General features: G+C 34.7%; 1 protein-coding gene across 1 annotated transcript in view; it reads right to left on the bottom strand.

Annotated features, from left to right (window-relative positions):
• FAT4 (FAT atypical cadherin 4) overlaps nucleotides 1-16,309 on the bottom strand; it is a gene marked incomplete at both ends in the record, with an annotated part of 131,165 nt that overhangs the window by 57,963 nt on the left and 56,893 nt on the right. Inside the window, 5 exons of the mRNA XM_083368009.1 lie at nucleotides 4,720-4,894; nucleotides 6,394-7,316; nucleotides 11,598-11,948; nucleotides 13,038-13,299; nucleotides 14,940-15,071. Coding sequence (XP_083224135.1) covers nucleotides 4,720-4,894; nucleotides 6,394-7,316; nucleotides 11,598-11,948; nucleotides 13,038-13,299; nucleotides 14,940-15,071 — 1,843 coding nt within the window. The remainder of the gene's footprint in view (nucleotides 1-4,719; nucleotides 4,895-6,393; nucleotides 7,317-11,597; nucleotides 11,949-13,037; nucleotides 13,300-14,939; nucleotides 15,072-16,309) is intronic.

The raw sequence follows: 16,309 nt of genomic DNA, 5'->3' as shown, positions 1-16,309 counted from the left end.
ACAGAGCAAAAAATATGATTAAGACCAGTATAAGGACAAGAACTCTGTAGTTTTTTTAAAAAAAATTGCAATTCTCTTTATTGAAAAAATGGATTATCCCACAGTTCCATTCGCTTAAAAATTCCTGCATGTTTGCTTTCTAAGTTTTCCACAGCAGTCTCTGAGTGTAAAGAAGTAAGCAATAATTCCCTGAAGACAGTTTTGAAAAACAATATTGAACTACTTAAAAGAGATCTTTATCTCAGTCTTACCTTGCTTATGGCTTCATGAAGCAAGATGATGGCAAAAGTTGAAAATGCTTATATAATTGTTAGGTTAAAATCAATTTGCCAATTGCATAACAGGATTGGCTACATAACCTTCCTAATTAGGGAGCCAAATGCAAGAGCAACAGTTTGAGAACTTACAAAACTCTTTGCATTAATGCAAATTGTGGATTTACAGATTTGCAGAATTGTTAAAAGCACAATACAGAGTTTGTGTAACTGCCCCCTACACAGATACATACACAAAAAAACCCTGAACTCATATTAATTACAGATCATTTTATCTGGGATCCATTTGAGCATTTTTAAGTAGAAAAGCAGGACAAAAGCACTTAAAGGAAATAAAATTAACATGCCTTAAGGCCTTTTCATTTCATTTTCTATTTATCTGCCTATCTGCCTTATTTGATTTCATGTTTGTCATCACAGCAAACAGAAAACAATACACAGGAAGAATTAGTTATCAATTGACATGTTGAGGTGAATGTTAATATTCACATATGTCAACTCTACTATATCAGTCACAGATGTTAATAGAAAAAGAAAATAAGCAGGCAACAAAAGAGTCCAAAATATATAAAACAGGTTCTATATAAGAAAAACTAACTGCTGTGTTGAAAATAACCAAATGACATTTTTTACAGGTAATAAAACTCTTTGAGGTAATATCCAGGGCTTGATTTATGCTCAGTGATTGTATAAATGAGTGTAATTTTGACAAGCTGTTTTTTTAAAAAAAAAGTTTGGATCTGCACAGCTTTGCTTGCATAGGTGATACTGAGAAAAATATATTTTTTAAAAAGAAGTTACATTTAATTGTTAAAAGGTAAATATTTTCTACGATACTGAATTACTATCTCATAGACTTTTCATGAATAAACTCCCAGGTTCAGTTACTGGCATGTCCTCTAACCAATCTGAAAAAGGAAATAAACTATTGGATAATAGACATAGAAAAATAAAGTTGAGAATAAGATAAGGAAAGGAAGTCCATAAATCCTTTAATTTGTTATTTTTTGTTGTTCTCTTATTATTGTCAATTAGTTTATTCCAATGATAGTTTCCATACATTTGTATTATACAAAGATGACATAAAAAAAGCATATTATATTTATAAAATATAATTTTATATTTCAATCTCTTTCACAGTTAAAACAAATTAAAGAAGTTGCTATCTATCTACCGTGTCAAAGGAAAACATTACATTTTTCTTCTTATCCTACAGAGAACTATAAAAAAAATTAGCTAGCTTTATCTCTGGTCTGAACCAGATTAAAAAACATGGCTACTTATAGATTTTAGCAACATTGGAAGGGTCTTATAAGTGGGGTAATGAGAAGAGTATATATTGTAAAATTCAATGGAGAACATTTTCATTTATTGTATGATTATTCCAAACAATATAAGCCAATGTATTGTCTACTTTCTGGGTTTTGCCATTAACTAATGAAATCTCTGGAATACAAGAAAATTGCAATAATTCCCTAAAGACACTTCTCCAAAACAAAGCTCAAAGTTTAAAAGAGTTCTGAAGTTCAACAGCATCTTGCTAAATACACATGAGATAAAAGGATAAAAATAAAAGTGAATCAACTTCTCATTGTAAATATAAAATTGGTCTCAATCAACTTATATAACAGACATGGATCCATAACTCTCCTTTTTCTGGCTTCTATTATCGCCTGCTTATCCAGTCAAACTTCAGTTTCTTGTCATTTTAAAATTCTTATCCTTTCTCTTTCACCTCAAAATTTATTTATTTATTTATTTATTTATTTATTTATTTATTTATTTATTTATTTATTTGGATTTGTATACGGCCCTTTCCCGAAGGACTCAGGGCGGTTTACAGGGAATTAAAACACGAAATACAAAAATTAAAAACAATTAAAAAGATTATAACAGTCCCTGAAAGAGTAAAAACCCCAAATTAAAATTAAAATTAAAATAATTAAAATAATTAAAATAATTAAAATAATTAAAATTAAAATTAAAATAATTAAAATAATTAAAATAAAAATAAAAATAAAAATAAAAATAAAAATAAAAATAAAAATAAAAATTAAAATTATTAAAATTAAAATTAAAATTAAAATTAAAATTAAAATTCTCAGCCTGGGCCAGAGAGCTTGAAGAGCCAGGTCTTCAGGTCCTGGCAGAATGAACGGAGGTCGGGGGCAGTCCTCAGCTCCACGGGCAGCTGGTTTCAGAGGGCAGGCGCACCCACTGAGAAGGCCCTCCCCCTGGACGTTACCCGCCGGCAATCTTTTACCGGCGGCACCCTGGGAAGACCCTCCCTGTGGGAGCGCACTGGACGAAGGGAACTTGATGCTGGCAGCAGGTGTTCCCTCAGATATCCCGGACCCAAGCCATTTAGGGCTTTATAGGTCATTACCAGCACCTTGAATCTCACCCGGAGGGCAACTGGAAGCCAATGCAGCTCGCGGAGTAGAGGTATTACATGGGAGTATCAGGAAACCCCCATCACAACTCGTGCGGCTGCATTCTGCACCAGCTGAAGCCTCCGAGTGGTCCTCAAGGGCAGCCCCATGTAGAGAGCGTTGCAGTAGTCTAAACGGGAGGTCACGAGCGCATGAGTGACTGTGCGTAGGGCATCTCGGTCCAGGTAGGGTCGCAACTGGCGCACCAGGCGAACCTGGGCAAAAGCCCCCCTGGTCACGGCTCCTATGTGGTCTTCAAAATTGAGCCGGGAGTCAAGGAGGATGCCCAAGTTGTGAGCCCTATCAAAATCCCTTCCTGGCATTTTAGCTAAAATCAACTTTGGTGTAAAGCTTCCAATAGGCTTTACAAAAATAGAAATAAATACTATAGCTTATTTCACAAACAATTGAAAGAGCCCTCTTTAAAACTAATTAGTAGAAAATTTAAAAAAATTATTCAGTTCATTTTTTTTAGGAAAACAAGAATCACCAGCCAATGATTAATGCATAACTTTCATACTGTAATGTATTGGCCACAACTGTTTAAATCACTTGCCTAATGTCTGATTAATGTATTGCTTAACGGTTGCTGTTACTGAAAGCCAGACTGGCTGTCTCCTAGCTGATAATTAGGTATGGGTGGGATACTGTTACTATAAACCGATTGGTTGCCGCCTAGAGACTAACTGTATAAATAGCTGTGCAGCAATCATTAGGGCTGCTTCTGTTCTGAGTTAATAAACTTGTTGCTGTTTCAACGCTCCTGTCTCATTCAATGCCTAAAGCAGGGCTTTTCAACCAGTGGTATGGGTACCACCTATGGTACATTGGCACCTGGCGGTACCATCCTAGAAAAGTGGTAGTGGGGGAGGGGAATGAACTGAACTGGTGGCAGCACCGCACAAGCTTGAGCGAGAGATGGCTGGAGCTGCAGGCCTGTCAGGGCTCAGTGGAAGCACCAGGATCAAAGCCAGGCTCCAGCTGGAGCTCAGCACTGATCCTGGCACTTCTGAGCCCAGAAGAAGTGCCAATCAGCTGGAATGTTGTAGCATCTCCAGGGTCTTGTGATTTACATTCAGATGCTTGGCAACTGATTCATATTTATGACAGTCACAGTGTCCCTGGGTCATGTGAAGTGAACAAAACCTGCTGAAACCACCCAGCAGATGGGGGGAATAAAAACCAACACCACTCACCCCACCCCCGCTCCCAATCCTCAACAGAAATGCTCACAACAATGAAAACCACTGTGTGGGCAGGCAGGTGTCTTGCTCAGCTGTGGCTCAGGGGGCACTTTTTTCAGTGCCATTGTAACTTCGAACAGTCACTAAGCGAACTGTCAAGGACTACCTGTACTTCATCACTTTTTTCCTTTCTTTTTTGGCCATCAAGTTTTTGACACCTTGCTAGGTACTCGGATGTCGCCATATCCTAAAAGTGGTACAATGGGTGAAAAAGTTGAAAAGCCCTGTGCTAGGCGACTGGTGGTACTCGGATGTTGCCATATCCTAAAAGTGGTACAATGGATGAAAAAATTGAAAAGCCCTGGCCTAAAGAACCGAAGATATAACACATACCACAACATGAATGGAGCTCTGTGAAACAACCAATTTGTAAGAAAAGTTTTCTACAGTTTACACCAGTAAAACTTTCTGTGAATCTTACCAACATAACAAAAAGCTACCAAATGTACATGCTTGCATGAAGTATTACATATGTCACTGTTGCATATATTATACAGAACATCATCTCTACTGATGCACAGAAGTATGGAACAATATTTACAGTGTTAATACGACTATAACACTATATATTTAATTATTTTTGACAAAGCTTGGCCCATATTGCATTTATTCTTGAGTAAAGAAATTAAGCTTTGAAAATAAAACAAAATAAATTATGTATACATTCTTATATATGCTGCAATGTAGACAAAAAAAAATCAAGAGAATAATTCTTTGCCCACTGAACTTTTTCATGCCATTAAAATGTTAAAACCTTATATTGCTTACCTGAATCAATAGCTGTGATCAAAATGATATATTCTTTCTTTTTTTCCCTGTCTAAGCTCTGTACAAGGTGGAGCTCTCCATTTGCTGAGAGAGTAAAGGCACCATCTTCATTTCCATAAATTAGAAAATAGGTTAATTTGCTATTTAGTCCTTGATCATCATCTCTTGCCACAACCTATAGGAACAATGAATCATGTTACTTTGAATATAATGTCTTTGTTTATGTTCTCTTCATTCAACATTTTTCATGTTTGTGCTTTTTTATTCGACAAAAATCCATCCATTAGAAACTTATTTACATTGATTTAAAACAAAACTTATTATAGGTGCAATTAATTACACTTATTTAAATATTATTTTCAGTCACTTAAAACTGAATATAGCATTTATAATTTCCTGCAAATATGTTTAATGTGTAAACACACATTAAACATATATTTGTATGAAAACGCAAAGAGTTTCTAATCAACATAGTTCTAATCCATCAATTGAGATAAAATCACATATAGGCTATGTATAATAATCAGCAAATGCTAAAGTTATAAAGGTTAGATCCTGGAGATTTCATGCTCATGTAGCTTTCTTGGCAAGAATACAAAGGTAACTTGCTACTGCTCTATTCTGATTCATACTCACAAACACAGAGAGATTGTTTTATCATAGCCTATAGCCCTTGGCCTTCTTGATGGTCTGACATCCAAATGCTAATCAGAAAAGTTGTGCAAAGTTTTTAAATAAGTTGCTTTACAATGCATGGCACGATTAATGAGGTACCTCTTTTCAAATCATTAAAACATCCATATCTTTTGCAAGGCCTGTCTGGCTGGTTCAAAAGCAATTCCCATCTGTCTATGGATTCTGTGAAGGATATTAGTTGTGGTGCACAGCTAGGAAGAAAAGACTTTCTCAAGCAGCCATACAAGCCCTGCAAGACATCATGTTCCCAATGATTCCAATAAACTGGGGAGAAATGGCAGAATACTTGGCTTACATACAGAAGATTTCAACTTCAATTTCAGTTCTCTTATTGGGATTGGGAAAATTTCACCCTGAATTCTTTACTATGTCAAATACGTGATATCCCAGTAGATGCACGTAAGGAACATCATGTTCATATACAAAGTAGACTTTATGGAGCCAGGTTTTCATAGCATAGACCATATTGGCTTTGCTTGGGTAAAAGCACTGTGAGCTTTGGATGCTCTTGGAAAAGACTATAATTGTGTCTTTTCTGATAGCAAAAAATGTTCCATAGGTTAGGGTTGCAACTAAGACTGTTAATCTGTTCCTATTCTTACTAAAAAGTAGGATGTGAAAGCCTTATGGCTTAAAGTCTTGATTAGCAGTAGAAACCAATGTTGATGGGCCCATCTGGTGATATAAAAATGGTCTTGTGTAAATGGATTTTTTTTCTTTTTATATTATCTTTTGCTTTTATTTGTTCCGTATTTATCACTCCTTTTCTGAACTTTGCATAGATGAAGATGGTACAAAAAATCTTGTTAAAGTGTTGCATAGTCTAGCTAACTGGGTCAAACCTTAGTTGACTTTTACAAGGTAAATCAAAGACAGATAGACACTGCTATATGTTTGTGTGTGTATGTGTGTGCCCGATAACATATAAATGCTGATCTTAGTAAATCTTATTATTATTCCTTGCTAAAACATACTAACCTGAAGAATGATCTTTGGTAACGTTTCTAAATTTTCTGGGACATTTACAGTATAGGGAGACAGCTCAAATGTAGGAATGTAATCATTAATATCCAATAAAAAAATGCTGACAATAGTGGTATCAGTCCGGGGACTACTTCCACGATCAGTTGATTGGATTGTTAATGAATAGGATGCTATTTTTTCTCGATCCAAAGGCTTTGCTATTGTTATTACTCCTGTGACAGAGTCAATCCGAAACTCATTGTTTGTATTTCCACTGATTATAGTATAGCGAACATGCCCATTGGAGCCATCATCGTTATCTGTAGCAAAAACCTGGACTACATCTGTCCCCGTCAGAGTATTTTCTGCAATCTCAACTTTGTATAATTTTTGAGCAAAGAGAGGGTTATTATCATTGATGTCAAGGATTATTGCAACTATATCTGTAGATGAAGAGAGACATGGTTGTCCTTTATCTGTAGCAATTATAGTTAAGGTGTAATTAGAAACTGTTTCTCTGTCAAGTTCTCCAATCAGCCTTACTTCTCCATCTATAGTTCCAATACTGAATTTGTTTCCTGAAGGATTTAATAAATTATATTCAATATAGCTGTTTGGACCACTATCTGGATCAGTTGCTTGGGCTTTGAATACAATGGTGTCAATGGGCGTATTCTCTGGAATGTACGTCAGTCTTGGAGAGATAAAACTGGGAGGATTGTCATTGACATCAAGCAGTATAATAGATACTTGTGTTGTGCTTGTATATCTGAAGGCTGGAGGAGAAGCCATATCATTAACTTGAACGATGAGGCTATAGAAAGATTGGCTTTCACGATCCAAAGTTTGCTTGATGCTTAGAACACCATTTTTGTCAATACTAAATTGTCCTAGGCTATCTCCAGAAGTAACACTGTAGGTCAACTGTGAGTTAGAACCTAAAAAAACACAGAAGTTAAAAAGAAAGATTTCATAATTCCAATCATTATGAACATAAAACAATACACAACTTATATATGTCTGCATTTATATAATTTATACATAGCTACATTTGGTGAATCCTAGGTAAAGGTAAAGGTAAAGGTTCCCCCGCACATGCGTGCTAGTCGTTTCCGACTCTAGGGGCCGGTGCTCATCTCCGTTTCAAAGCCGAAGAGCCAGCGCTTGTCCGAGGACGTCTCTGTGGTCATGTGGCCGGCATGACTAGACGCCAAAGGCGCACGGAACGCTGTTACCTTCCCACCGTTGTGGTCCCTATTTTTCTACTTGCATTTTTACGTGCTTTCGAACTGCTAGGTTGGCAGAAGCTGGGACGAGTAACAGGCGCTCACTCTGTTACGCGGCACTCGGGATTCGACCCGCCAAACTGCCGACCTTCTGATCGACAAGCTCAGCGTCCTAACCCACTGAGCCACCGCGTCCCTGAATCCTAGGTACACCACCCCTTTTCTACTGTGGCATTATGCAATATCTCCCCCGCCCCCAAGGGAGGCTAGTTTTACCACAGGTTCCTCAAAACCAGATTGAACAGTCAGGCCTGGAGAATAGTAAAAAGTCAGGCCTTGGGGAACCCAAGTGAACCCTGGTGTAGTTAGTCAGAACTCAGGTGAACAGTTAGTCAGAAGCAGGGTGAACAGTCATGCCTGGAGAACCCAGGGACTGGTGAATTATGGAAATGTTTTAAATACTAATAATTAACTTGGTATTTATTGTTTTAGTTTTGTTGCTGCCTAGAGTGACCTGTCTGCAAGAAGATTGGCTATATAAAATTGACAAATAAATAAAAATGAAAGATTAATCTATCATTGGGTTTTTTAAAAAAAATCAGAATGCTGCTGAAAATATTTTGGTTCCGATTAAGCAAATGATATGAATTAGTGTATTCCAAGCCAATATCCAGTTTTACAATAAGAGTTGGAGGTTGTAACAAATTTATCAGAACAGATAGCTAATATTGTCTTGTTAATTGTTTCTTTATCTGCCTATAGTTGAAAACTTTTTAATGGAACAGGTTAGCAAATATTTAGTATTTACTTTATAGATAAGAAGAGTTGTCTACTGCATAGTTCAGATTAACAATCATAAATATATTGACATGACACTGATTTTGTGTAGGATCATTGATCATTAGAGACAGAGAGATCTTTTAATTAGCTCTCCGGTACAATCTGCTTAGAAAATATATCCAAGTGATTAATCAACACAGTTGGTTATGTTTAGGCTGTGTGTAACAAAAACAATTAAGTTATAGATGAATTTTACAATAATTGCCTAAATCTAAGTTTTTTTAATCCCATTTATATCCCGCCCTTCTCTTCTTCAATGTGCTTAGCAATAGCCTTCATTCTATGTATATGCCTGCTTATTAGGGCTTTCATACACCCCCCCAAGCGGCATTATTACAAAGTCAGCTTATTGCCCCCAACAATCTGGGTCCTCATTTTACCTACCTTGGAAGGATGGAAAGCTGAGTCAACCTTGAGCCTGGTGGGATGCGAACCTGCACTAACTGCAGGCAGCTGGTGTTACTTAAGGAGGCATTAGCCCACTGCTCCACCAAACCACATGGAAATTAACATTTTAGAACTCCTACCAGATTCAGCCTAATTTTGTGACGCAGAAATCTTGCTGGTATGACTAAAATTTGGGCATGGGTAATTCAGTTTCTTTCTTGTCCCACATATTTTCCAATCCATTGTTTCACTCCACTAATAAAATATCCTCTACTCTGATAGCTGATCTTTCCACTGGCAAAACTTTATTGGGCAAAAGCGAATTTTATCTGGTAGAAGTAAGTCAGGACATGACCTTAGCTAGTTTAGATGCAAAACAATCACTCATGAGTGAACTACTGCATTCTGAATAATTGTATTTCAGATTATTGTTTGAAGCAAATACACAAAATAAAGTTTTCATAGATACTTAAAAGAAAATTAATGTTTAATTTTAACAAGTTTTATTATGAGGTGGGCAGAACTAATATGATGCACAAATGTTTGATTACTAGCAATTAAATGTGGAAAATATATATTTGATTACATGACTGTGCCATAGTCAAAAGTTACTACTGATGATGACTGAGGTTGACAGTTTGTCCTTGGACATACAGAGGCAGAGGGGGGTTATATTGGGGTTGATGCATTTCATATCTTATAACCACCCAGAGTTATTTATGTGAGCAGCTATATAAATTATTTAAATGAACAATTCTAAAAAGTTATTTAAAAATAAAGGGAAAAAAAGCTGTGTATCCTAATTTCAGTAAGATTATAGTGTCCTCTGCATAACACTGCAATAAAAGCTGGTGAATGTATTGCACATTGTAAAACATAGATGACATTTGAACTTATAATGAATAATATAGACAGCAATAACTCTGAGTTCAAATGTTATCTTATATTTTTACAATGTGTAGTATATTGAACTGAAACCAATATCCATTACCTATTACATCCTTATGCTAAAAGCAAAGCATTCATAGTACTAAATAAATAATGTGGAAATATTATCTATCTAATATAAAAAAGCTCAACTTTATTTTTAATGGATTTTTATTTTCTATCTTGTCTTTTTTAATCATTTTACTTTTTTCACATAATAATAAATATCATATATTAAAAGAATCCACGGTTTCCCAGAAGAAGGAATATGAAATATGAATTCAGACTCTAGTACTCAATTATTAATCACTGCTATTTATTATTTTAAACTTTGCAGATGCTTTATCATTTTTATATATATAAATGTATAAAAATGTTCTGAATACTTTTTATTTTATATCTATATATATCTATATGTATATCTATATATCTATATATCTATATCATCTATATCTATATCTATATCTATATCTATATCTATATCATCTATCTTTCTATCTATCTATCTATCTATCTATCTATCTATCTATCTATATGATACTTTGTTCAATATCCCCTATTTGGCATAATTATCTGCAAATAAAAATTGCACAATATATTATAGAAGTGATTGAAGGTACTGACGACATCGAAATCAGACTGAACATTTGTTCAAAGCAGTTTCCTTCAAGTATGTTTACCCTTAAATTAGGTTAGTTGAAAGGATACTTATGACCATCATCACTGGCTCTTTACTGTAATACTTTAAAGTGCTACACTGAAAATTCAACTTTGCTTTTTGTATTTTGGACTTGATTTTCTTGTATCCCATTCCGAAACCACTAGAAAAATTATAAATATTATAAAATAAATACAGATAGTTCTTGTTTAACATTCAGAGACTGAAGTTATGAAGTTCTAAATGAGGGCAATTTACAATGGGTCATTGTAGTTGTACACATCATATAGCACTCCCCATAGTCACTTGATTTCCATTTGTAACCTTCACTATCATCTTCCAACAAACAAAGTTAATAAGGAAGACGGCAGGTAGTTGCATATAATGATTATATGACTCAGTGATGGGATTCAGATATGTGAACAACCAGTTGTCTGTGTGGATGCTGCTTCCGGAAGTCCATTCTGGGCCCGGGCAACAAAAAATTAGCTACCGGTTCTGCCAAAGTGGTGTGAACTGGCTGAATGACACCACTGATATGACTGCAAGACCCTGCAGTTTGTGTGGAATTTGCCTAATGATAGCAATTGAGACTACCAGAATAGTTGGCGTAAGATGGGACAGACGAGTGACATTGTGCATTACAACTGTAAAGCTTAGCAACAGAATTTTCCAGTCCCAATCATAGTCAGTAAGTGAGGGCCATCTATATATCTATATATATGTCTCTGTGTGTGTGTGTGTGTGTATGATGTGTGCTTCTATACATATACATACATATATACATACACACATACACACACACACACATGGAAATAAGACATTCATTCAAATTGTACTTATACTTTTTAGCAGTGAGATTAATGGAACCAGCATGACAATTTTATAGTTTCATACAGAGAATATACATCTATACTAGCTACCAAGACTTTTTTTTAAAAAAATGCTACAACCTGGAATGGAGACTTCTTTATGTGATCCTGCAAATCTATTGTCATAAAGAGTAAACAGTATTAAACTAGCAATGACCTTGTGTACTATGGGCACAGAACAATTAGTATAATTACAGGATAGATAATCATTATATTTGGTATGGCATATGAACACTATATTTGTGCTATAACATACATGTGCAAATATGCTCCACAATACCGACTTTCAAAATATGGAAGAATACATACCATCATCTGCATCTGTAACATTGAAAACAAGTATAGTAGAGCCTGGAGGTAAGTTTTCCATCAAAGAGGTGCTATAGGAAGCCATGCTGAATATTGGTGAATTATCATTTACATCTAGTATGTTAAAATAAACTCTGTTAATGGTGGATTGTCCACCTCCATCTTGTGCACAAACTGTAAGGACATAATACTGCTGTACTTCATAGTCCAACATGCAGGTTAAGTTAAAAACACCAGTAACTGGATTCAAAAAAAATGTCCCATCGCCATCATCTTCACTCACAATGTATGTGATTTCTCCATTTATGCCTGAATCTTCATCACTAGCTAATATAGCTGCTACTAAAGAACCTAAATGAAAAATGGGAGGAGGGGAAGATGGAAAAAAGAAAACAATAGAAAAAAATGGGATTAGAGCTTGTACCATTTTAGATCAACACCTCAAGTAAATGGGAACTACAAAAAGTTACTATTGTCCTACAGCTTCCTTTCCTGTGCTATAGCCCATGATGTTTGAAGTGATGGGTTAAAATCAGCAGGAAGAAAATCTGGTGGCAAAGGAACTATTTGAAGTAGAAAGGAATCAGCAAAAAATGCTTTGGTTTTTTTCTCGCAGATGCCTCTTCCTCAAAAAAATGCTTTTTGTAAATGGGAAGATTTTGTTAATACAAAACCAAAAACATATATATATATGACCAATCATTATAATGCATTGCATCAGATTTATGGGCACAGATGACCAAAGCATTCCAAGGTTTATTTCAAGATCACTTGAGCCTTAATATGCAATGTCACTGAGGGGCAGAAGAAGACAAATTTAATGTAAAAGAACATTTATTTTTGAGATAACCCAACTCTGGGAAACAATAGTTTTTCCTGAAGTCGAATAATAGTCTTTTGAAAAATATATTTTGAAATTGGCTGTGACCCTATTGGCAAAAAGTTCTTTTTTGGAATTTACACACTTTCTTTAAAATAGAACACACTGGTTTTTTCATTGCAGCCTTCTTATATAATGAGGGGTTATACAATATCAGTGGCTGTCACTGTGCTTCCTGCCTTAGAATTTCTTTCTTTTCTTGAAGTTAAGGATTAAATTGTACTGGAGACAAAATATAGGTCTCTTTAATATGTTATTATTGTAGTAAAAAATAATAGGATGAATTTGGTTAAATTTACTTCCTGCTCCCTCATAAAGCCAGGTAATAGAGATACCTTAGCTTAGATGTTCAAGAATACAATTAAGTACATCTCTATCACATCATCCATATTTACATCATCTGTTTATCTATCTATCTATCTATCTATCTATCTATCTATCTATCTATCTATCTATCATATATCTATCTATCTCATTTTAACATTAAAAATTATTCATCTACTTCAACTAATCAAAATAGTTGCATTAATTTCATATTTCATATTAAGTATTCAGTTTACCTGGAGTGGTATCTTCTGCTATATCAAAGGAATACCATAGTTTGGAGAACTTCGGTGTATGATCATTAACATCACTAACAGTAATGTTGATTCTCATATCTGAAGATTGTAGACCATCATCAGCACGAACAAGCAAGGAATATTTGGAACGGCGTTCTCGATCCAACCGCTTGGTAGCTATCAATTCACCTGATTCTGGATCAATATGAAAACTATCTTCTGCACCACTGATGATGGTGTAAGTTACCAAAGCATTTGCACCCTGAAAAATAAATAAATAAAAACTAAAATGAGATACATTTCATCTAAATCTTCAGTAAACAACTAAGTTATAAATTTTACATTAAAACAGACATATTTAAAAATGCAAAACAAGGCTTTCTAGCCTGTGAATCATCAAAGTATTTCTTGATAAAGAACCATAACCTGAAACATGTCAAGGATACTTTGGGATCATATTAGTAGATATTTCATCCCTGATCTGATAACAAAATGGATAGAAGGCACTGTGAAGAGGTGCTATGTTATACAGGGAAACAGATCCTTGATATAGCACTAACGGGGATCTAAATTAGTGCAAGAATTTTGTGTCACTAAGCCTAGATCCAACCTATGGTCTATTTGATTTTTGGATGCCTGGAATTTTCTCAGCAAAACTCCTGAGTATATGCAAAGTATGGTATGTCAATAAGTATGTACAATTACTGGAAAACCTCTTGCAACTACATGCAAAAAACAAGAATTTTTAAATGTAAGATTTGCCATTTGAGATTTGTATGCATCTGAAAATATATTTTGCTCCATATCATTATGAACAAAACTTTGATGCTGCTCTGCTTTTCTGATTTTCCAGGAATTTATTTCACAATATAAAGAAAAAACTCATATTTATTTTTTTATTTATTATTGGGACTTATATGCCGCCCTATCTCCGAAAGGACTCAGGGCGGCTAACAACAATAAAATACAATAAGATACGGTAATATCAAGAAGACCAGTATAAAAGATAATATTTTTACCCTTCAGGTAACTTTGTTTCACCAAAACATTCAAGTGTAAGGCTACCCAAGATGATAATAAACCATAACCTCCTGATATTATATGGATCTTGGAATTTCATGCTAGGACTTGGCAGGACTTTCACAGACTTAGTTAAATAAAAAAAACTTTACTGCAAACAAGAATTAAGCCAAATAAAATAGATGATGGCCAATGTGGGGGTGAACCTCCTACCTATATTAACAGTAATTTAACCTCATTGCTTTGACTTCTAAACCTGTCCTGAAATTAAGTAATTATTTTGCATTGAAATGAGCAACTCTAATACAGGAGTATGAAACCCACAATTCTCTACTACTCCTTATCTTAGAGGTAAGGCCTGATCACCTTTGGTCCTTGATTGAATAATTATTAATTGATTGAATGAGTACCATTAACCTGATGTCAATCCTTAGTGATATCTTTAATTAGTCTTGCTAATCACATCACACTTCAGAAAGCGCAGGTCAGTACAGATATCAAGAAAGAATTCTGTTTCAGAAATTCATAACACTTCTTTGAAATTGCCTCTTTGCAGCACTGCACAGCTTTTTTGTTAATGGACAAAGAAGCTAGGCAGAAATCATGATCAACAAGGTTGGAATAAGAAAAAACAAATAATATAAGCAAAGTGACAAATCTTTATGTTTCCCTGTCTAGCTCAAATGTCTTGGAGTCTTTAGCTTAACACATTTGTGGTAAATTATATCAATTTCCATTTTTAATCAGCAAGTAATCACATTTTATGTCCTATTTCCTTAACAACTCTAACTTTTCAGTTATAGTGTAGAAAATTAATCTGGGCATTGAAATCACTGTAATACCAACAAGGTTTCAATATTCAGAAAAGTAGTCACTTCCTACCTCATCAGCATCTGTAGCTATTAGCTGCATTATTTTAGATCCATCCCCTATATTCTCTTCTACAATCAGATCAAGCATATCTGTAGGAAACACTGGTGGATTGTCATTGACATCCTGCAGAGTTATTTCCACCTATGGTGAAAGTAAGAAAAAAGCAGAATTAATTTAATAAATTATTTCAGATAAATAGTGCATTATTTAACCCTTTAAGAAGTTTTCCAAACAAAAACAAGAAACAAGGCAGTGTCTATTAAAATTCCACATTGTTATTAAATCTTCCAAGAAAAGTTTCTAGCTAATTTGACTTGTTGATAGTAACTGAATTTAAATGGTTCTAGTCTAGTTTACATTGGACATGGTCCACTGATTGACTGTCAATGTAATCCCCAAAAGTTGGCCTCTGGAGGACAGCTGCCAAGACCTGGGGCACAAGATCACTCAGCCATGAAATGCTGCTTGACATAAAGACAAGGTGGTGTAAAATTCTCCCTGACTATTTATATATTGGCAAGTATCACAACTAAAACAAGGAATGCAACTTTTAGTATAAAAATGGGACATGATAGAGTCTTCTGTATGAAAGGGAATCTTAAAATCTTAAAAATTAGTATTAGAAGCAGATCATTTCAACATTCTTTTGGAATTACTCTCTCTTTCTTCACATTTAACCCAAACATATTTTATTTTTCACAAGTTCTGTTTATATTCTTTGGAGACATTAGTGGTAGCATCTGAAAGAGTTGCTGAAGTTGTTTACTTTTTCTTTTATGTAAGCAAGTTTGCTTCGTTCTCACAGGGTTGCTGATGCAGCATTTAAAAGGCTTAGATTTCCATTCTTAGGTAGACACGTACTAATTGTCTCCCAATAAAGAAGAGACAGACAACAGCTGGTTTATATCTATAGTGAAAGTAAGAGGGCCATAAGCAATAACTTTACCAAAACCTGAAGACCACCAAGGAGAAAATGTCACAGTTAGAACAGATAGAACTCCCTTCAGTAAAGACAGAAAGCAAATACATTAGTAAATGAAAAAAGAAACCATGTAAGGAACAACTCAATAGTTGAAGAAGTAGACAGACTGAAAAGTAATTGTATTTCAGCACTTCTACCTCTATTCACTTGAGATTTCCCTCTACTTGATTTAAAAGACATGCATTAAAATTACTCACATACAGGCATACACCAGCACTCATTATCTTGTGAAATTAAGCTCTTATGTATATTTAGCCTTCAAACTAATTTATATACTTTCTGATATGGAAGGTATGGATATGATCTACAAGACCATTGATCAGTAAATTGTCCCATAAATATATATATTATTTCAAATTAAATCAAATCTGAATAGTTAATTCAGTTAATATGAATT

The sequence above is a fragment of the Vipera ursinii genome, assembly GCF_947247035.1.
Source record: "Vipera ursinii genome assembly, chromosome: 7".
Classification (NCBI taxonomy): Eukaryota; Metazoa; Chordata; class Lepidosauria; order Squamata; family Viperidae; genus Vipera; species Vipera ursinii.
Note: the sequence above shows the minus strand (reverse complement) of the source record. Positions and strands in the feature narration are given on the sequence as shown.